The sequence below is a fragment of the Orbicella faveolata genome, unplaced genomic scaffold, assembly GCF_042242905.1.
Source record: "Orbicella faveolata isolate gen_17 unplaced genomic scaffold, um_ofav_v1 contig_1, whole genome shotgun sequence".
Lineage (NCBI taxonomy): Eukaryota > Metazoa > Cnidaria > Anthozoa > Scleractinia > Merulinidae > Orbicella > Orbicella faveolata.
The window spans coordinates 29,708,845-29,731,522 of record NW_028301536.1 but is presented as its reverse complement, the minus strand read 5'-3'; the positions used below and the strand labels follow the sequence as shown (position 1 = coordinate 29,731,522).

The 22,678-nt window shown below is 40.1% G+C and overlaps 3 protein-coding genes across 5 annotated transcripts; 1 reads left to right on the top strand and 2 right to left on the bottom strand.

The window, feature by feature from the left end:
* Positions 1-564: 564 nt before the first annotated feature.
* On the bottom strand, positions 565-7,611 carry LOC110052828 (proton-coupled folate transporter-like). Of its 2 annotated transcripts, none has more exons than XM_089271437.1 (5): positions 7,441-7,611; positions 2,953-4,036; positions 2,074-2,157; positions 1,399-1,555; positions 565-890 (listed from the first exon to the last, which is right to left on the bottom strand). In XM_089271437.1, the coding sequence occupies exons 2-5, from the start codon at positions 4,004-4,006 to the stop codon at positions 683-685; spliced, it is 1,503 nt and encodes a 500-aa protein (XP_089127563.1). In that variant the 5' UTR covers positions 4,007-4,036; positions 7,441-7,611; the 3' UTR covers positions 565-682. The 2 variants fall into 2 exon arrangements, with proteins under 2 accessions (XP_089127563.1, XP_089127555.1); XM_089271429.1 differs by having other exon boundaries at positions 2,953-4,030.
* A 1,872-nt stretch (positions 7,612-9,483) lies between these two features.
* On the bottom strand, positions 9,484-22,652 carry LOC110052824 (synaptotagmin-C-like). Of its 2 annotated transcripts, none has more exons than XM_020759009.2 (5): positions 22,257-22,652; positions 15,130-15,659; positions 14,179-14,662; positions 12,928-13,078; positions 9,484-12,123 (listed from the first exon to the last, which is right to left on the bottom strand). In XM_020759009.2, the coding sequence occupies exons 2-5, from the start codon at positions 15,513-15,515 to the stop codon at positions 11,759-11,761; spliced, it is 1,386 nt and encodes a 461-aa protein (XP_020614668.1). In that variant the 5' UTR covers positions 15,516-15,659; positions 22,257-22,652; the 3' UTR covers positions 9,484-11,758. The 2 variants fall into 2 exon arrangements, with proteins under 2 accessions (XP_020614668.1, XP_020614669.1); XM_020759010.2 differs by lacking the exon at positions 22,257-22,652 and adding an exon at positions 16,846-17,132.
* LOC110052825 (uncharacterized) lies at positions 19,180-21,656 on the top strand. The gene has a single exon (XM_020759011.2). The coding sequence runs from the start codon at positions 19,419-19,421 to the stop codon at positions 20,523-20,525; it is 1,107 nt and encodes a 368-aa protein (XP_020614670.1). The 5' UTR covers positions 19,180-19,418; the 3' UTR covers positions 20,526-21,656.
* Positions 22,653-22,678: the final 26 nt, after the last annotated feature.

Here is a 22,678-nt window from a genome sequence, read left to right as displayed (position 1 = left end):
ATTCTTAACTAAAACTTATGGTCAGAAATTAAATTATTGATTTTAACTTACAGAATAAATATCACTTGATTTTAACAATAACTTATAGAATTGAGGATCCATGTCAATTTGTCAATTACCAGTCACAATTAAAAGAACTGCTCGAGAAATAGGGTCAATCTTCCCTTCATTTCGGGAACAGAGTTCAATATCATTTTTTTTCTACATGTAGCCAAACAAAAGTGACCCTATGTGCCACATGGCATGAAGGAGGCAGTTAGCCAAACAAAGGAACTCAAGATGATAATTTACGAACATGCAGCTCCAAGTCATTTGCTCAAAAACACTTGCTCCGCACACAGGACATTACTGTAACTAATGATGCATTATTTAAGGACTCAAACTCTTATAAATAATTCTTATAAATTCCTATAATAATTTTATTATTATTATTGTGTAACCTAACACAAGGAATCGAAATTCTTAAAAGAACACTATTTGAGGCAATATTTTTGAAACATACACCAACAAAGTTTGTGCTTTTCATTCACTCTGCTATGGAAAAGAGGGACCAGTCACACTCTGTTCACTCCAAAACAGTTTTTTAATAACCATATATTAATACTATATACTTACTCCAGAATACTGTTAGCTTTACGGTACATGCCAAGGCATTTCTAAGTGAGGTTCTTCGCCTATATTGTTAAAAAGAAATTCCTTGTTCTTCATTTGTCACAATACTGTACTCTTGATAACTACTTAAGTCTTCATTAGTCACCACAGGGACACCACACATTCTTGGGTTGGATGTTGATCTGGTGCTTATTGAGCACTGTCGACCAAAGTCAGTCTCTGAACACTCATCTTGATGAAACAGATTTCTGGTGGGGTCTTCGTTTCTATGAATAATCCTGAAAGATCGGAAGTTTGTACTGATAAATGTGCTGCCTCATAATAGCTCAGCTATTTTACTTACTATTGTTCATCAAACACCCTATCAATGGAAACCCCTCATTATGTAAGAAGAGGATTTCAAATTAAACATTCACTTTAATTTATACAAGTACATTCATATCCCCATCCACTAAGACTATTGTTGTTATTGTTGTTTAAATCCAAGGGTGATTATTATGAATATTGTTATGTTTTCATCAAAAATATAATTATTAAAATATTGTCAAATTAGATTTCATCATTTAATTATAGGAAGTTGTTCAATTGCAGCATTACCTCGTTTTAATTATGTAAATAAAAGACAATTTTGGACTGGTTTCCAAGATGAAGTGGTGGTTCTGTATATGAAATTTCACAGTTGTAATGGGTAGTTATTCAAGGGGGAGCACCAACAAAGAATCATGATCACAACAGGGGGCTTTAAATGGAGGAAACACAACAAGACAAGCTGCCAGTTTCACATACCCAACAAGAACAGCCGGAATAATCAGTAAAAAGGCTCCTATCACAAAAGATAAGCCAGGAAACACATCACTCGTGGGTTGATAGAGACGTCTGAAAATGAAGACTCCAAGAAAACATGCTGAACTCTCCAAACATGAAACAACTGCCCACAAGGTTCCTAGGGGGGAAAGTTGTGTAGTGTAAGTAAGGAAATATCTCTGTAGCTAGAAAGGGAAAATTCAAAAACCTGCCATTGACTGCCATGTTCTGGAGCAAAGGGGATCTGCCTTCATTAGCCCCTTCCCCACCCTTGCCTCAACAAAATTTGATATGACACTCACTTACTCTAGAGGGAAAATTAAAAAAATATTGCTAATGAAAGACAGCAGCAGGTAATGCTAGATCTGGGGAGGGACCTGCCCGGTTTTAGGCTCTCCATCTTCTGGAGCAAAAAGGAACCTGCCTTCATTAGAAATATTTGATATGCCACTCACTTGCCCTGAAGGGAAAATTAAAAATCCTGTAAATGGCATGACTCACAGCACTTAATGCCAGATCTATGGGAGAGACCTGGATGGTTTTAGGGCCTCCATCTTCTGCAGCAAATCGGACCCGCCTTCATTAACCCTCCACGTTTGATATGCCAAAATCATTATAAGCCATTGACCATTATACTTCTCTAACTTATAAACTTACCTTGCTCGTGTGGTTCCACCAGCCTGGACATACTGCCTTTTATTACTGCTAATGGCACAACGCCTAAAAACTGAAATGCTGGTACTGTGAAATATGCAAAGAAAATATTAAATACATTTCCAGTCATAACATTGACACAATACAGTAGACATTTCTTGTGAAAACACCAATTTTTTAAACAATCTTTGAATTTTAACAAACTTAGTCTCAATCATGAAGTCTTTTACACTAAACTAGACTTTGGAATGCAAAATTTATCTTTTATTAGGACTGCCCTTGTTCATTTCACCTGCGCGCAGATTAACAACATGGGCATTAATTGCAATCCCAGCACAGGTAAAATGTGTTGCTCTAAGAAATGCCCATACTTCCCCGACAGAGGGCTGATTGCTTTGAACCACTTCCCCTTTCCAGTCCCACCCATCTAGAATATTTAGCTGATCTTCACATTTTTGTTTAAAATTTTTGTCCTTTGAGCTCACTCTGCCACCAGAATTCACAAAGACTTTCAGTGGCATAGATATGAATATTCTTTGAACCACACAAAGATACCTAACTTTATCTGAAATATTTCAAATGCGTAGTGCCAGAAAATATCCATAATTCCCCCAGTGGAGGAGATTTTTTCCACCACCCTCTCTGGAAATTCCAATTAAGCTTCATACATTTCTTTAATTGTTTTGGTCTTACAGAACTCCACGGTGTCCCCAGGAAATTCCAACCCCTTCTGTGAGGGAGTATTTTTAGAAATGCACAGTAACAACAATTTTCCATACTGATAAGTCTAAGAACCTGTAAGGGATAACAAGATCACTTATGAAAAACATTTAACTTAGATCATTACATTTGTCCCTGAAAAGCATGTAGCAGTGCACTTACCATTAAAAAACAATCGAGTAGTATTGCTAAATGCTGCCAGAACAAGGCCAGCAAAAAATGACAGTAACCCAGTTTCAATTAGCCAGTTGTTGGAGATTTTTGTAATAGTCTGAAACAACTTGACACCAACCAGGCTTGGAATAAAACGCAGAGTAAGAGCTCCGTATAAGTACCCAGTCCATACCAGAGTAAAACAAAGTGATGTTTGAGCATACAAAATAAACAGATTGTCTGTACCAGTAGTGACTATCCCACTTATGAAAAGAGCAGTGGCAAAAGTCAGTAAGCGCCATCTCCTACCATTTCCAGGATCAAAACTGAACACTCTATAAATGCCAACAAAATAATTGCAACTACATATTGGAGCAGCTTCATTGGTGAGTATAGACTCCTCTAAGAAGAAGGCAACATATGTAATATTAAAAATGCTGACAGCAAGAACAAGCCAGGGAAAATACTGGAACCAATCACGTTCGAAACAGAAACCACTAATGAAATAAGCTAAGCCAATTCCAAAACCCTTGGCACAGTCTAAGAAAACAATCCTCAGCGTTCTTTGTCCACTGCTCGTAATGTCAGCAATAAGGGACATGGATGACGCCATTAAGCTGGTGTTGTATCCCAGTGTGCTTGTTATCAGACTTGCAATTACAAAAAAGTAGAATGACTCCTGAAACTGAAGGATGATGATGAATAAAGCCACGCGAAGCACTGTTCCTAACAGGGAAACAGTGAGTACAACTTTGCGCCCATCTGTTTCACTCCAGATCCCAAGAAGAACTGTTGATGGCATTGCCATGAGAAGTGATGCCAAGTTAATATAAAGCAACCAATATTCTGTGAAAGTGGAACCCTGCATGTTTATTCCAATGTCAGTAGAGTTGCAGCAGTCAGTATTCTTTGATGTTTTACAAAAATAAAGTTTGTTTGTATTGGCATGATCCTTTGCAGCAGTGTTGTATATGTGCTTTTGAGTGATGATGTCTAGCAGAGATGTTGCAAAAAAGGTCAGAAATATAATCACTTCCACAGCAACAGGCCAGTACTTTCCCATTATGTTACAACAACTTGGAGTCACCTTACACTGATAAAAAAGAAAAAAGGAGAAATTCAATAAAACAACAAGATAAGATTTAAAATTCAAATATGCTCTGCATTAACACCGACATTTTCAATTTCAAATGATGGTTGTTATTTTGTAAAACAATAAAACTGATAAAACAACAAGATAAGATTTAAAATTCAAATTATATGTTCTGCATTGACATATTATGACATTTTCAATTACAAATGATGGTTCCCATTTTGGCAATGTGACCTGAACCTGTCAAAGTTTGTCGAAAAACAGTCAGTCATTCTTTTACTAGTTATGCACAAAAACTATGAAAACTGGAACTTGCCAAAATGAAACTGGAACTAATCGAATAAGATTTTTTTGTAACAAAATCAAAGTTGAAATATTGCACCAAGATATGGCAAAGTTGCACAGAAAAAAATGTTGGTTTGAAGTTTAGTGAGTGACAAGAATCGAGATCAGGGAGATTCTTTGTAAATCATTTCTGTGTGGTATTCCTGTGTTAAAAAAGATCTCTGTTTTTTATTAGGGTGATATAAATTTGTAATCCATAGGGTATCTGTATGGGGCATTTGATCAGTGCATAAGAAAGAAGAGGCGGGGGGCGGGGGGTGGGAGGGAAGAGGAAGATCAAGTTTCAACAAACACTGGGAGTGAAAGTGAACAACCTTAGACCTGCTGAGAATCAAAGTATTGTACGAAAGTCCTCATGTAAAGTCATACCGTAAATCCTTGAAATAGAGCCCAGGGTGCTTATTTCAAATTGAGGAAAAGATGGGGGTTCTTATTCAAAGGAGGTACTTAATTTGAGGGGGGGGGGGGGGGGGGGATACTTAATTAATTTTTCCCAAATTGTGGTCAGATATGATCAGCTTTTCTTCACTACCATCTGCTGCAATGGTCAATATGCAGTGCTTGAATGAGTCTATAATGGCTTATTACACAGGACCAAAACTATGCATTGTTTGTTGTCTCAGTATTCGTCCATAAAACAGGGGGAAAAGGAGGGGAGGGGACGTTTATTTGAGGTGAGGCACTAATTATTTTAAATTTTGGCCTATAGGAGGTGCTCTTGTTCGACTAGGGGCGCTTATTTGAGGGGAGGCACTAATTGAAGGATTTACAGTACTTATTTTTTTGTTAAAATCTCCCCTAGCATGAGTTGTTTGAACAATATTGTCCGGCCTGTATAATTTACTAACAAATTACATTTTCACATTTTAGACTTCTTTACATGCACCCACCCCACATTTATAAACTGTCAGTATATATTGCAGAATGCAGATATAAACTATAAACCCAGTTGCAAACAGTGCAGATGAGCCTACTTGGTTAAGGGATAGAAATATGAGCAGGAAAACAAAATCCCTTTTTCTGGGAGGAAGGGCACCTATTTCTGTACTTCTAGGAGTTTACACTTGTAGTTGCACATTATGGAAAATAGTCAAATAACAGGACCCTTCCATCATGAGACTTAAGGCTGCCAAATACTAGAAATATTGTTTTTTATTGCGTTCGATGAAGTGGTGCGCAAACCTAAGTTTGACCTGTGACTTTTCAGAGTTGGTCTCCCTGTGCACGGTAATAAGCCGGAAAAAACCACATTCCTGTAAGGACACCAAAATGGCCACCCCACTTGATTTTTGCAGGGGCATATCACGGCCAGTAAACTGGTACTGTTTAATGCTAAGACATGTGATAACACATGACGAACATGTGAGTATGTGAGCAGGCCATGTGAGCTCATCTTTCCGATGGATCTTTCTTTGACTTCTTTCCATTCAGTCGCCATATGCTTCGCTATTATGTGCTCTCAGCATTAGATTTTGGCGAATTTAAACGCTTCGACGGTAGCATTTATCAAAATCTGAGGGAATTGTCCTTGTTTATTAACACGACTTGGCTTTGGGATGATAACCGTGGGAACAGCTACATTTTGATTGCATTTGTTGATTAGTTCCAGTCGCGACAGATAGCCCAGTCTTTATCCAGTCGAAATTTGATTGTTTGGGATGCACGGGCTCTGATTGGTCAATTGGCTATGGTTTATTGTGCCAGTAAACTCATGGAAATTTTGCGTGTCTTTTGAATTATTATATAAAACCTGGGGTATCCAATCAACAGAATTGATAATCAATGACAATCGATACCAATCGATACCAATCGATATCAATTAATCGATTGATATTGATAATTGATGACCAATCGATGGCGAAGATTCGTGTGGTTATCGATTGGTATCGATTATCAATACCAATCGCTAGATAAGTTGGTATCAATTGGTTGCAGATTGACGGATCCGGAATCGAGGCATAAAAATACACAACTTTGTACGCAGTAATTGTAAACACATTTCATTTTAATGTTAACAGGAGAACAACACAGAAATATCTGCATGTAGTGGCCAAAGAGTATCCACAAGCTCGGACTGTAGGTGGCCGAGCTGTCCACGCTGGTTCACAACTTTAAATGCGTTTCCTCGTTCTCCCCTCTTCTTGTTTGCAGTTAACACTTCACCAACGTTCACCTCAAAACGGCAAAGATGATAGCCTTTGACGATGCACCTTATATTCAGTAAAGCCTCTACCCATACGTCTTACGTAGACATTATGACATGGAAAGGCAATGATGGGCAAGTGGGTAATTTGAGTACACGTGCAACAGGTTATATTCTTTGCGTTGAGAAGACTGGGTCAGATTGCGTCCCCAGGGCTTCCTAAAAATGGCGGATGATCGGATAGGTAGCGTGCGTGATGTCTTTTCGAGGTTGCTGAGCCAATCGATAGCAATCAATGAACGGTTTTTGTGTGGTTATTGATTGGTCATTGATTGGCTGATACCAATCGATGCCAATTAACTAATTTTATCGATTGATATCGATTGCTCGATTGAATTTCCGATCATCAGTTTCCATCGATTGGATACCCCGGGCCGGGTATAAAAGCAATGGACCACAAGTTTTTATGGTTTATAGGCTGATAAACCACTTGGGATGTTGGAAGAACACTTGAAGAATTCGTAAATCACTCGCCTGCAGCTCGTGATTTATGAATTCTCCATAGATTGTAGTTTGCGTCTTGATTTGTACATAAACAAATATACCCGGCCTGGGGTATCCAGTCGATGGAAACCGATGATCGGAAATTCAATCGATCAATCGATATCAATCGATAAAATTAGTTAATTGGTATCGATTAGTATCGGACTTACGAATTCTTCAAGTGTTCTTCCAACATTCCGCGTGGTTTATCAGCCTATAAACCATAAAAACTTGCGGTCTATTGCTTAAATAACGCTCTGCAAATTTGCCAAATCATAGTAAGGTTATGAGTTTTAACTTTGAACTTTTGTCAAATGTTCACCGTACACAGGACTGTATACAAACTTGCAAAGAAAGTAGGATCACCAATTACCTGAATATGGCCATCTTCGACGATCCGTTAACCTCGCTATGTTCATGGCTTTCATATTTTATATCACAAATACACCATCGACCGAGTGATCTTGTACTACACCAACTCTGCAACAACGCACGTCTCCTATGCCCACGGATTGAAGTTCGTGACCAGTGCGAAGATAGTCACGTGACGGTAGCAGCTGTTTCCGCCACGGGTCTCTGGGGGGTCTCTGGGGGGTCTCTGGGGTAAATGTACCGCAAGTAAAACCGTCGCCCGTTTTTAGATTGTTGTCTGTGGTTTTCTGCTCTGTGCTTCATAACAAAGTTACGGTTCTACATGATAACATCTACATCCCCCAATGAAGATGCGATACGTAAAATCTATAGACCACAGAAATTAATTCAAACGATAAGGAGGTATTTGAAAGATTAAGACTAATCATTTGCACGCTTTCAAAACGAAGGGAAAAGAACAGTGGTCGATTAATAAATTAATGAAATGGAAAAAATATATATCATTTCCAAAAAATATGAAAAATTAAAAGATCGCTTGATGCCGGTCAACACACGATGAGAGAGAAGAGAACCCAATCATCTCGAGGTTGCTGTGGTCTGAAGAGTCAGCCGTCTTCAGGGACCCTTCGGGGTTAAACACGAAAAGACGGCTGACGTGACTACAGTTAGCTGGGTACGGCAGTATCTGTCTGTTTCCGCCACGAGCACGGCCTCTGTGAAGCTACATGTATGTAGTCCAAAACAAATGATACGTGATAGTAAGTTCGCGTTCTTCATGGAACTTAAAAAATGCTTTTCTGATCAAAAGGAACATATGATAATCTGTCTCCTCCAGTGTGATGAGTTTGATCAGTTTTGATCAGTTTGATCAATCATACCACACTTTTTGAAGACAGCTTCGAGGTCAAGAAATAACTAGCTGAGTAGGACAAAACCGAAGAAAGTAATGTATATTCCTCAAATTTACGGTAAAAGATATGTCATCAGAAAGAAGTACTGATGACGATCGATGATCAAGTAAGATTAAATCTAATTCTACAAAATGGCCCTCGGTAGAATAGATATGATCAGAAATGGACCCTGTCAAACATGGAACAAATCTTGGTGTTCTTGAAACGAAAAAAAATACTGAGAACACATGCCATATCTTTTTCAAGAGTAAAAGGTAAAGTCTACCTACGAGCCAAATGGGCCATGTGAGGGGAGAATTTGCCGATATTCGTAACCATAAAAAAGCCAACAGTTAGCAGTTACGTGAAAGTCCAATAACCATGGTAACCACCTGTCTATCTGTATTATCGTGTAACACCTTGTGGTGAGAACTACCTCAAGTTGTAAGTGGTTAATATTTACGAGCAGAATAACTGACTGCCTATGATGGAATAGCCTAGCTAGAACAACAATGAGCTCATTGGCAGCCAATAGGGGTTTAGGTTTACTAAACGAAATATCAGATCACTTGTTTAGAGTCTAGCATAAATACAGGTGTTTTGTAAATTGTTCTTCGGTTACACCTCCGGTGGTGGGACGCCGGATACCACTATCCCGTATTGGTTACATTCTGGTTGCATTCTGGTTGTGTTCTTGGCTTAAAACGATATCGTTGGACCTAAGTTCTGAGTGCTGTTGACGTCTCTGAAGATAATTCCCTGTAACAGATCCGGTACTGAGCCCCGTAGCAAGAGAGTTTCCCCAGGTTTTTACAGAAGTGCTTTCCCAGGCCAAAAACCTATTACCACACCCATCAGCCCGGGGCTTATTATTATCCCGAGTTCTGCAGCATGAGGCGAATAGGAATATTTCTACACCCCACTGGATGGGATGCTAGTCCATCAGAGGGTTACCCTCAGCATGAAATTCGCCAGTACCCATTTATACACCTGAGTGGAGAAAGGCACTGTGAGAGTTAAGTGTCTTGCCCAAGAACACAACACTGGGGTCGAACCCAGACCGCTCGATTCAGAGACGAGCGCACTAACCATGAGGCGTCAAATGCGTCAAATGCGCGCTGCATCGAAACAAAAGCAAAACAACAACAACAATAACAAAGAAAAGTGTGAAAGTTATTTAACAGGAAGTTCCTGGGCTCCAGGCAAATCATTTTACAAAGTCAACTTGATTGTGTAGCGACCTGAAAATTCGATTTTCTAAAATGCCTACCAATGTTTATCAGTATACATAGAAAACCTCGATACCAAGACAGCAAGTTCATTTTTATCGCGTTCTTATGAGAAATAGATCAGCGGAGAAGAAAATGTGTTAGCGTTAACACGAGACCAACTCTATCAGAATTCCCAGAAGCTGGTGAGTTCCAAGGTTTTTTTTTAAAACTTGCTATTCAATTACTAAGGGTCTACTTAGAAGCAAGAGATCATAGTCTCTTATTAAAACCATTAAATGTCTCAGCTCCTGATCTTGACTTTTAACAAGAGAAAATTAGAAAAGATTTCTCATTTTCTCTCGCTTTTAACCACCTTTGACCAAACCATAAAAACTCAAAACTAAACAACAACAACAAAAAGTTTCAGGGCGAATGGTGTAATATTATAAAATGTTTAAGCAAGCAACCGGAACGATGATCCTGCTGGTATACGTTGGATCAATAGTGATCTAATCGGCTTTAAATATAAAATGAAGAATACAAAAGCAAAAACCGACACAACGTAGAATGATTTTTTGAAGGTGTACTATATTTCGGCTGGCCAAACCAGCCTTCTTCAGGTACAATGGAAGATTTTACATTGGTGCGTGTTTTTATGTAGCCGATATTTACGTAATACCGGAAATACGCAAAAGTAATAGATAGTGTAAATTGAAGATAAGCATACGGTAAAATAAAATAACATGATGAAAGAACATAATAAAAGAAAACAAATGGAAACAATTAATATGTTTCTTCGCGGATGTTCAGACCATTAGGATCAATTGTTCTGCCTTTTTGAATTAAAAAAGCTTCCCTGGCCTTACGGATAGAGTCTCGGTTAGAGTCTCGGTTAGAAACGATTTTTTCGATGGGGATTAATTGCATGTCGTTAGCAGTGTGGTTAGGAGAGGACAGGAAATGTTCGGCGGCTGTAGTAGGTTTAGATTTGTTGTTAGGGTTATCTATGGTACGGCGGTGTTCATTAAATCGTTTCTAACCGAGACTCTATCCGTAAGGCCAGGGAAGCTTTTTTAATGTAATATTATAGCAAAATTTTAAGAGAGTCATAGTACAGCAAACTCTTCCCCGGAGCGTGTTCGGTTTTGCTTAAAACGCTGACCATTGAAGCGTTTCTTCTGTATCCTTAAGCTCCAGCCAAACGATCGCAACATTTGAACGCAACATATTGTAACAATGTTGAGCGCAACATGTTACTCGCGTTTGGCCGCCCTGTTGCGACGTGTTGCGACATGTTGGGTGTTGAAAAAATTTAACTAGTGCGCATGTCTGGGCGCATCATAGTTGCACGAACCTGGTCAAACGACTACAACATCATGCAACATCCACAAATGTTGTATGAAAAATTTGGCTATTTTCAAAATTTGAGCCAACAACACCCAACATGATAAGTTAATAAAGATGGTGAATTTTAAGCTCGGTAATGAAATGTGAAGGTGAATTAATCAACATGACACGAGCGTGGGACAAAGAAAAATTCTGAGTCTCCGACAGGAATCGAACCCATGACCTCCCGAACACCGGGCGGGCGCTCTATCCACTGAGCTACGAGACCTCATGGAGAGCAAGGTCATTTAACTGAGTTCATATATGATAGGTGTCCTGGTCATGTTGATTAATTCACCTTCACATTTCATTACCGAGCTTAAAATTCACCATCTTTATTAACTTATCACTACTCACGATGAATTCGATAGCGTCGATCCTAGCAGTATGCAGGACACCTATCATATATGAACTCAGTTAAATGACCTTGCTCTCCATGAGGTCTCGTAGCTCAGTGGATAGAGCGCCCGCCCGGTGTTCGGGAGGTCATGGGTTCGATTCCTGTCGGGGACTCAGAATTTTTCTTTGTCCCACGCTCGTGTCATGTTGATTAATTCACCTTCACAACACCCAACATGTCGCCACACGTCGCAACAGGGTGGTCAAACGCGCGCAACATGCTGTGCCCAACAATGTTGCGACATGTTGTGTTGAAGTGTTGCGATCGTTTGGCCGGGGCTTTAGTCTGATCCCGAAAAAGACACTCTTTCCCAACAAATTTTGTGCAATACAGAGCCCAGTTCTCCGTCTACGGATTTTAGGCTCGATCAAAATTGTATTGAATATAGAGTTGAAAAAGTTCTTCACTAATGACATTTTTGGTTTTTAAAGGTTAACTTGGTGACAGAGGCTGGGATCTGTCATCTCTTCCTGTCTCCATGAACTTAAAGCCCCGTAGTGTGTGCCACATTGTGACCGGTTTATCGTGTTTGGAAGTCACTATGGACCAGTGCACATCCTCGAGCCCAGTCGACTCCGCGCTGAAGCTGATCTCTCCCACGGAACAACTTTTACCCATGACATTGTAATGGTTGACGGAGATTTTCAGCGTGCAGCTGAGCAGCTTTTCTTCGGGGACACGGAATAGCAAAGCTTCGTTGAAAACCGTGAAGGGCTGTCTGATTTCTTGCAAAGCTGTTTTCCTTTTGCCAAGTTTGTGGTCGTCATGGAAAAGTGTAGCTTTTGTGTATAATTTTTCTGTGCAAATGAAAAGGAGGAGACGCAATTTTAAGTCGATCTCATACGTGACCTATGTGCGCGACTTAATTAGATTGAATAAAAATTTTGTATTCTGCATAGAATCGTGAGTAAAATGACAAACGCGATCTGAATTTTGTCTTGACGTCGAATATATTCAATTAAAAAGTCAGCCTAGAACATTGTTTTCGTGCGTTTGAATCAATCGTAAAGGAACTAGGAGAGCTGGGGAGGAACTAGGAGAGCTACAGCTGTCCGCCCAGTGACCTGGCCTTTGAATGACAGCGAGGCTGGAGGTGACCTTGCTTTGACACAGACCTGGCTGCTTTTGTAAGGTAAATAAAGTTGTTCTTAAGAAAACTGGTTTGCATTTAGATGAGAAAAGCGGAAACAGTTGTATCAGAGGTAGGTCACCTCCAGCCTCGCTTACATTCACAGGCCAGGCAACACGGCACACAGCTGTAAATCGTATGTGGCATATTAAAAACATAGTGCTGAGAAGAAGAGACGAGGACATCCTCACTTTGACTGATCTCATCCTTCATAGCCTGCGTAGCAAGCGGTCCCGTACCAAGAGCTTTTCCGCATTTCCTCGCTCCCCCCACCACCCCCTGCTTCGTCATCTTTTTGTTCTCGCTCCAATTATTTACGCGCGGCCAGAATGCGGAAATGGTCTTCGTACGGGAACGCTTGCTACGCAGGCTAAATCCTTCACGGCTTCAAAACGCTTACACTGCAAGCGAATGATAAATAACTCTGGTGTTAAGCAACACTTAAAACCATAAAATATGAGTTATGACTAACCAACTGGAGTCAGAAGACCTTGCGCCAGGTTAATTCCCTTCATAATAGCAACAGTGAGAGTTTGATCCTTAGAAACATAGCACAGAGATAGCAGCAAATCCCCACATTCAGCATTAGCAAGACTGTGCAGCGCCCCAGCCAAAGTGCTATACTGAAAAACACGAAGGAAAACATGGAAATTAAATTTAATTAAAGATCTTTACAGCCAAGCACCGACTTTCTCTCTTCGTTAAAGCTAGGAAACATTTCTTTTTAATTCTTTGGTCTAAAGTCAAAGCTGAGATTCTCAGTGTTTCGTTGAGCAGGTGTGAATTCCCGTAGACCACCTTTTTGGCCTCTTCTGGTCACAGCTTCTGACAATCTCGTTCCCAGGACCTTTTCCCTGGCCTGGGCCCAGGGAACGAGGTTGAGATCCTGACCGTTCCGGTATAGTAGATGCACTTACCGTTATATACGATGAACTTTGCCTTACGACCACCCCATGAACTTAATTCTTATTTGAAGCTCCGTTAATCTAACCACCTCGTGAATTGGACCTTTTGGAGTTTCCAGCCTCTTTATCCTCTCCGTTACAAAATTTACCCGATAATTATATAATAGATATTACAACATAACTAAAGCAAAGCGCGCGCTCTGATTGGTTAATTTAGCGTCTACTATTTGCCCATGGGTGTACGCTGCTGACGTGTGTATTAATGTTTACAAAGCAAATCTTTTGACAGACATTGTTTCCAAAGTAATGGCCGACCTTCTTCTGTCAGAAATGCGAAACTGTCTTCACAGTTGTCTGAAGATGAAACTTTATCGAGTTACTGGTGTGCGGTCGGTTGTCATGAATGAATTTTCGCGCACTTGTTTTCTCTTGTCATGTAAGACTACACGAACATTTTTTTATGATGTAGCTCAATAAAAGGACTTCTGTTGTTCCAATGTCTCAATGTTATGTTATAAAACAAATGGTAAACGCCATAGTGTGCACTATTGAGTTATGGATGCACTTGGGAGGTTTGCTAAGCACTCAAGAAGCTACAGTCGCACTCGGCTATCGTCTCGTCCGACTCTTACGCTTCTTTCGTGCTTAGCAACCTCCCGCGTGCATCCATAACTCAATAGTGCACGCTATGGCGTTTACCATTTGTTAAATAGTAAATAATAGAAATAGAAATAATAGAAATTATACATAGAAATTGCGTTCATTTGAAATGATAAATGTACATGTACCAGCTGTGTTCTCTATACCGTAGTACTTACCGAGCCAGAAGGATCGTCCAGGTAACTCCAGAAAATAGTCTCACCCGAAAAATCACAATAAATGAGTGGTACGTAACACTCCCCTAACACGTGACCGTGAGAGAGACTATCGTAAAAGTACGTAGTTAACAACAAGCTGTGCGAATGAGCCTCTTTGCCAACTTGGATGTTGAAAACAAAAGTCTCGTTATACTGAGGGTTCACCGAGCGCCGATGAATCGCAGTCTGTTTACGGCGTTCACGATTGGGGAGTACACAAATGGTCACGCAAGTATCAATGCTTCCAGAGTAGTCCCGCGGTGGGAAATCTTTTCCGCTGATCAGTGTGACAGACAGATTTCTAGTCTTTTGGTTGCATTTAACGACTAAATTTAGTTGTCCAAGATCCTTGTTCTTTCCTATCCGTATCGTTCTTTCCTGATTCTGGTACAACTCTGGATTCAGATCGCCTATTGATTCTTCTTTGAAATATAGAGACATTAACCTGAAAGGGAGAGAGAGAGGAAGAATCTTACTCCCTTGAATCAAAGTCGTTTGTTCACAGCATGCAGCTGGTGACCGCCAGGCCAGCTAAAATTTTAGACGTTGTTCAATTTGCTTCTCGTCCCGTTTACCCTAACCTATCTCTTGATGAAAGAAGTTTTAATTTGACAAGGGCCAATATTACACAGCAGAAAAAAGGTAAACGAAAAGCAGCATTATTAGACCATATATACACTGAAAAGCACCATAAGCAGTGTATAACGTAACAGGCTTCTGTTAGTATCCAAATATCTATCTAAGGGCTAATGAAAGGGTTTGCCTTCCTTTCCTTTCCTTTCCTTTCCTTTCTTTTCTTTTCTTTTCTTTCCTTTCGTTTTAATTTCCTTTCGTTTCTTTTCCTTTCCTTTCCTAGGTTTCGTTTCCTTTCCTCTTCTCTTTCCTTCCCCTATCCTTAGCTACCTTACTTACGAGAGGCGTCTCTCCTCAGAAGTCTTTCCCGTCCTGCCTTGGGAGAGATCTGGAGGTGGCTGTTGTACCACACAGCTGCGAGAGCTTGGGATACAGAATTGCGGCGACACTGCAACCACGCCTTCCCTCGATTTAAATGACCGAGCTGACTCGGAGCGTTTGACGCCCGTACTGCCTCTCGCCTGTTCACTTCGTTTTGAACGCCTTCTTTTTGAGCGTTTCTTCCAGCGCTCTTTCAAAACTTTGCGGCAAAAATTCCGAAGATATTTACAAAGTGCTCCCAGAACAAGTACACTTGATGTAACGAACAGGAATATCAATCCTCCAGTCAGACCCGAGATAGAGTCTGCGTGACTTGTACGATGTACATCTGGAATTCTGGGCATTTTCTTGTTAGTCACGCAAGCGTGGTAAGAATGTAACACTATACCAGCAAAGCGTGATACTTGATAAGGTCATACTTGGAAATTTTAAACAAAAGATCTTTTACCCAAGAGATCGAACAAAATGACGACCATTGAAGAAACTCACTAAAGATAAAAAGAAACAAAACAAAATAAATGTAAACACAACTTGGAATCAGACAAATTGTGGTGGTCATATTTTACAAGTTATCATTTATCACTCAGGAATGGAGTATTTTATTTTTGACTGCTGGTTGCGCAATTTTAATTTTCTGTGTAAGAAATTAATTATCAACATATAGTTGTGCAAGTTTTTCAAAAACATTTTTTTTTCGATTTGTTCCACATTTCTTTTTGCGTGACTTACTTTATTACACGATATCTTCTGTCGATTTTTCTTTACGTGCCTTTTTTAGGGTGATTATGTAAGACCAACCCCTCCATCAAAAATATGACGATCCATCCCTAAGGAGAGTCATTGATGGAGTAAATTTTTCAGAGCTTTTAAGGGAAACTACTAAAAAGAGATTACAAAGATTATAAAAAGAAGAAAAATGGCCAACTATCGACCACCTTGCGGGGAGCAGAGCCTCTTTTATTCCTTTTACTGAACAAAGCATATGTACCGTAAGAAAAGGCTCTGTTTGCAGGGCGACTATCGAATTGTTCAGTGTACAGACGATGTCGAAGAAGGAGCTAGAAGGTGTGACGAAGTCTTAAAGCGCTTTAATTTAAAGTGTTTGGTCAACAGCTGATAAAATCCGAGACAGAGTATAAACATAAATACAACGAAGTTGCTTGCGTTGTGCCCTTCCCTATAAACAAATCAGATTAAGAATTTTTAACTCATTCTTTCGCTTACGTTTTGATATTATTAAGCAGCTACATTGATGTGACTCTGAGATATATTTTCACGGCTTTGCACGGCACTCAAGTCTCACCAAATTGCTTCAATGTGGGTGACAAGTGAAATGAATTAAGCTAAAAGTCGAGAAACAGTTGCCGTCAGTTCAAATTCACCTTCAGTGTACGGCAAGCAAGCAGTAAAATAGAGGTAAAAATGTGCCGGTAAAACAGAGTCACAAAGATTGTGGAGAATGATACATGTGAAAAATCAGTGCGCCGGCATAGCTTAACAAACTCCCGCGAACATTACGCGCGCAAATGTTGATACATGGTGACCCAGTGCATGAACAAGACTAAATAACAAAATTCGCAAATTAAACTGAATGGTCCACGAGCTATCGTATTAACAGGAATAACTGAACTAAACAATAATCATTAAATCTTCGTTACATTAACCTTTTTTTACCGTATTTCTGTGCCTTGTTTGCTGGACTGAAGAAGTAAGGCCCACTTTTTGGATTTCAAACTGAACATTGCTATGAACGCGATTAATTCGCTTCCATAGAAACAGAACAGATTATCTGGATTGTCGCAGTTGAAACGCGATCTTTAAAATGCCTGGTATGCGAACAGTTTCCCTGGCTACAAAGTGAAGCCAGAGGACCTAATATCCTCGATTATCCCTGCTGTTTGTATGGAGAATATCGCGAGTACCGAGATTTGTATTCTTGATGCTCGCACGCCGACTGTTAACATCAGGAGCTGGGCGAGACACTTTCGAGAAAGAAATCACGAGAGTGCTTGGTGGGGAGGGTGGGGAGGGTGGAGGGAAATGTAACGTTAAGTTGTTCCTAGCTTCGTCTGAGGACGACAACCAGTACAATCATACATTACTTAAAAATAATTTTGGTCCAAATTCACAGAGGACCTCTCCTGGGGGCTGAACAAACAAAATAAAAAGCCCTTTTTTTTTTAGAACTGACGGCCTCTGGCCATACTCAAGACTTCGGGCAAATTAAAGTTTTTCTCTACGATATTGCTTTCAAAGCAACTTTTGTGTTGAATTAAATTCCGGTTCAGTTCAAATCTGGCGTAAGCGTGCGTTTGACATTTCGGCGGCACAAAAAGCAGTACTGTTTCGGCAAAATTGTTTGAGTGTGTTGAATGTTTACATTTTACGTTGTTTTAGTTGTTTTACTATGCAACAAAAAGCTTGAAAAGTTGCCAAAGTTGGAAAGTTCGGAGCGGTCCGTACCCGGGGTTCGGATGGGAAAATCCGGACCGCGCTGGAGCGCGATTAGCCAATCAGATTCAAGGATTTTGGACTCCGGACGGTTGAGAAGCTTGAAAGAAAGATAAAATGGGCACCTAGTAGGTATTATATTAAAAAAATACAATTTTCAAGTAAGAAATACCTCTTTTCACCAGAAATACCAAAAGATGAAAGAGTCATAAAAGTAAGGGAGCACTGAAGAATGTCTGGCAGAGCTGTATACGCTTACATATATGCTACAAAATCTTATCATAACTTCCTGGCTATTTACTGTTCTGCATACTACAATTTGACGCCGTTCCCCTCTTAAAAAATAGTTCATTATCTATAATTATACCGAACTGATTAGGTTTTAGACGAACCAGAAGCCGTTGAGCAGTTGAGAGTGCATTCCTTCCGTTCCGTTGTAAAAAAATAGAGTTTAATAGGAAATTTATTGTATTCTACGATAGGGTTCAGAACAAGAAACGAAATTAACCCGGACTCTTACCAAAACAAAGTGCTGCAGAAGTGGGATTATTCATTGTTCCGTTGCCGGGAAGCAAATAGCGTGGAACCGTTTCTCTCCCACCCTCTACACTTCGTCTTTTTTTTGAGACATTTTTCAGCTTTTGAAGTTACGTGATAACAAACACGATCTCTCCAGGGACTTAAGTTAAGAGTGTTCAAATCTCCAGCAGGCTAATCTAAGTAGCTACTTCAGTGAGGTCCTTGGTGATATCTTGTGATCCTCGAGGTATCTATTCGTAAACAGTGCAAATTACAGATAAACACAGTGTTGATCAGTGTTAGACTAGCCTGCAAGGGCCACCTTCGGGCTGAGCAGCACGAAAACTCGACCACACGATTAACATAAATCAGTTGGATTATGAGATTAGTTCACAAGTAAAGATTAACTACTGGCTGTCAGCTTTAACACGAACTCTTCGCTTATTTTGCCTTTGCTCTTACAGTCTAGGCTTATTTACGTCCGTCGCCGGATTTGACCGTCGGCTACTGATTACTTCACCCATTCCAAAACTGACAGGCCAAATTTCACGCTCAAGAGTATAAAAATATGTCGGCCTGTTTTTTCTGCGTTGTTTAAATCGCATGGATTAAAAATCGCACCTTAATCTGCTGTGATTTTAAAGTTCGAGCCAATTTTATCCGCGAGCACCTTTCAAGTCGGGTCGAAAAATAGTAACTCAGCTACAAATTAGCCAAGCGTAATCAAAAGCGATGAACTAGCGCAGATTTTATGAATTTTTTCGGATTTTACCTATTTTACCGTCACAACTTTAAAATCGCATTTTATATGAAGTCCGCCGGTAGTTTATTTGTTCTTACTTTTTTTACCTTTCTTGTGGAGAAACGAGATCCGTTTCAAAAGATAGTAAAAGCTACAACTGTAGTAAAATGAGAGTGTTTTAATATGATATTAGCAAAAGCGCTTGATGAAAACTTGATATGGAGGCTGTCAGTATTAACTTCGTGACGTCATGGGATTAACATAATGCGTGCAGGCAAACCACATTGTTCGGCGTCCATTTCTATTTTAAGACCTGTATTAGATTGAAGCGTGTCTCTTGGTAAGTTAGGCCTTTGACTTAGCGCCAATATCAGCAAAGGTCACTGCGATATAGGCACGGGGAGTAAGCTCCGCCGTTCAGACGTTGATTCCCGCACGATCTTCGCTTAACAGCGAGCTGGGAGCTGAAGCTTAAATTTTATTCAAAGCGGTGGCTTAATCCGAGCGATTTTCTTCAATCGGTTCGTTTGAAGCGATGACTTACGCCGGTGAAAGACGAAGTGGTGATTCTCTAGATGTACTCCTTGTCGCCAACAAACGGAAGCCCAACTTTACGGAAGGAGAAAGTCTGTACTTAATCTCTCAGTTTGAGCGCAACTCCGGAGTACTCACTTCAAAGCTGAACGATGCGTCCACTAATAAACAAAAGGTCGAAGTTTGGAAGCGCATATGCAGTGATTACAACAGCAGGAATCCGATCGTTTTACGCACTGCAAACGACCTCAAGAGAAAGTGGAAAAACATGGTTCGTGCAGCAAAAAAGGAGCTGTTGGAATCTACCGCACATTCAGAAAGCGGCGAACAGTCCCTTGCACCAAGAAAACTTTCTCCGGTTAGTCAGAGGATAATAGAAATTTTGCGGATTACTGTGGCAAACTGTGGCTTCTCAGCAGCGTCACCTGGAGATCCTGCGGGGATAAACTTTGACGATGGTATTGCCGACGATCCAACTTTCTTGGAAGAAGGAGGGGAAGAGAATGGCGAAAGGGAAATCAATGGAGAGCGACAAGTCGTGCACGTAGTTGTGAAACCCGAAGTGAAATCCTCGATAGTTTCACCTGCTACAAACACAGAAAATACCGCAGAGGATTCACAGCGGAGTGCGGCTAACATAGAACCCTCTCTATCGGCCCTGAACTCGGCTCAAACGTTGAGCGCGGAAGATCAACAAACGACCCACGAGCAGGTTCCAGGGACTTCCAGCAGTCAGGTACCCAGTTCCCAGGGTAGCAGTAAGACTACAGCATCTGCTGTTCCCAGCGTCGAATCTTCCATGTCCGAAATCAGACAAATTCCGCGTGTGATCGCCACCAGTAACACAGACGGTGGAGGCAGGCATCGTCTCGTGGTACCACAGCACAAAAGGATGCTCTCTTCCCCAATTACCCACGTGCTAAAAAAGAGAAGGTGTTCCGACTATGATTCATTCGGCTCGCCGCACGTGCGAGCTGAAATTGACAAACTCAAAAAGGAGAAGCTAATGCTAGAGAAAGAAAAACTGGCCTTGGAAAAGGAGAAGTTGGTTATGGAAAAAGAAAAGCTCGCTCTTGAAATACAGTTTCTCAGAGATCAAATGGATTAGAGAAGGATAATACCGTTTGTCAGTGACTGGGCGGAAAGTGCATTTATCCACTGAACAAGGTACCGGTAAAGGTTACTAAATGCTGAAGAGAGAGATAATGTTAATTTCGTCAAAGACTGACATAGAGAAAAGCTTTTTTAAGGACTTCAGTTTATTGTTTAGTTTTAGTTCGTTTTGCGGTTTCATCAAGTCCACTTTAATACTTTAAAGAGAACAATGCACTGAATTTGTTGGAATCGTGTTTGATTATTTGTTGCCAAACGTCCACGTTGTTATGTGTATGATTGTACATGAATCTAGCGTATATTTTTTAAGGAAGTCCCGAGCACTCTGCAGTGACTCCAGATAGGGTCATGTCACACTGGTACATCAAGCCAAATAGACTAAATAACGGTTTACATTTGCCGATTTGGTTTCCAAGTACAATTGAACTATTTTGTTATTCATATTAAAAAAATGTCACGTATTTTGTTCTTGGCGCTAAGAGAAAACGATGTGATGACTTCACAACTACATTTAATACAAATTAATACAGAAGAAGTTTAAATTTTGTAACAGAGATAAAAAGTATTTTCTTGGTAAACACTGCAGGCAGCCTTTAGAATATTGCAGTCTGTATGTAACAGTTGCTAGGTCTACGACTCTGCGTTTCTCGTTTTCATGAGCACTTGTCCCTGCGTTTTCAGTGATATATCAAGGCAGCAAAAAGGGGCAATTTTAATCAGTATGATATCATTCGGACCATTTGATAATGACTGAATTTCGAGGCCGCTTTATTGGCCAATTTTGCAAGTTTTATCTAAGCTAAGCAATGTGTGCTGAATTACAGTAGAATGCAAAGGAAGAGTTATTGTCAGTTGCACCTGAGATATACTGGTGCATTGTGAAAACGTTACTTTAATTTTTCCCTAAACCAATCTTTTCGCGATGACATCCCTAAATCTGAACCCAAATAAGCTGAGAGCGATTTCTTGAGAATGGAGCCCATGCAGTTAGACCGAGAAATCTACAGTGAGAATCTGTTGTACTGTTTTGTTGTTCTCAGTTTTGTCCAAGCGATAAGCTGAGTCAGTAGCAATACTGTTATTGTTTCATCACGGATCAATGCAAATAAAATTGTGTTAATCTGTATTACGTGTTATGATTCTAGTCGAAGCTTCTGTTTATACTTGGTCTGGCTGATTACCATGCATACAGACTGCTCAGGCGAAATTTTGTTCGCATGTAAAGAATAACCGTAGTAGTATATGTAATATATTTCAATGCAAAACATTTGATTCGGCAACGCCTGTAAATACAGTGCTGTACACCAAAAACAACTGGCGACGGTTGGTTCTGCCTCGGTTGGACGAGCGCATTGATTGTTAATCAAAGTAAATGATTATTCCATGGGCCATTAATTTGGGCATTAAGCTTTAGGTAGGTCACTGAAGCGTTTAAAAAAACTCAACGGAAACCCTTAATTTAAAATCTCTGCAGTTCCGTAGCGGTTAAACAACCAACAGGCTCAACGTTCATGCAAACGATGTTTGCACAAAGTTGTAACTGACTGCAAGCGAACTATAGAGCGAAAAATAATTAAACATTGTAATCTGAAGTAAATTAACTTCTTCAAGAAAGCGAAATACATTTGAAAATGGCCTTCAGTATCTTGGGATAAAATCAAGATTCATGTTGTGCAAATGAACTGAGTTCTAAGCACTTGGAAGTTTTGATATGTATTTTAAATACCTTCATAACTCCTGATAAAGACATCATTGAGAGCGTGATGTTCTTCGGGATTGTCGAATTTCTCCTTAAAATGTCGTTGTCATCAAATTGCATACGTTTTCAGTTATCTGTCCTTATTATAAGCTGCAGAGCCAAAAACGGTACTGGCCGACAAATGACTGCCGCTGTCAAATTTTTTAAATTGCATATTGTAATTTTTTTGTCAACGGCGGCGAGTATTTGAGAGTCACGCTTGATCGCTCAGTTGACATAGAGTTCTTTTGTTCACTGGTATTTATGCTTTTAGCAAAAAACTGCAAGCAAATAATAAGCTTGAACAAACGGATCATTAATTGTTCCTCGTGAAACGACCAACTATAAAGCTGCAAGAAACCCGGACTTTACCGCTTGAAATGTCAATGTACGCGAACAATTTAAGTACT

Bases quoted from the DNA above. Each gene is read 5' to 3' on its own strand.
- LOC110052828 (XM_089271437.1), bottom strand. From the start codon at position 4,006: ATGGGAAAGTACTGGCCTGTTGCTGTGGAAGTGATTATATTTCTGACC. The intron at 1,556-2,073 runs GTAAGTTTATAA...TTTCCCCCCTAG, and splicing joins GGTGGAACCACACGAGCAAG to GAACCTTGTGGGCAGTTGTT. The intron at 891-1,398 runs GTATGTGAAACT...CCGATCTTTCAG, and splicing joins ATTCCGGCTGTTCTTGTTGG to GATTATTCATAGAAACGAAG.
- LOC110052825 (XM_020759011.2), top strand. From the start codon at position 19,419: ATGACTTACGCCGGTGAAAGACGAAGTGGTGATTCTCTAGATGTACTC.
- LOC110052824 (XM_020759009.2), bottom strand. From the start codon at position 15,515: ATGCCCAGAATTCCAGATGTACATCGTACAAGTCACGCAGACTCTATC. The intron at 14,663-15,129 runs GTAAGTAAGGTA...TCTCCCTTTCAG, and splicing joins TCTGAGGAGAGACGCCTCTC to GTTAATGTCTCTATATTTCA. The intron at 12,124-12,927 runs GTTAGTCATAAC...TCATTTGCACAG, and splicing joins AGGTCTTCTGACTCCAGTTG to AAAAATTATACACAAAAGCT.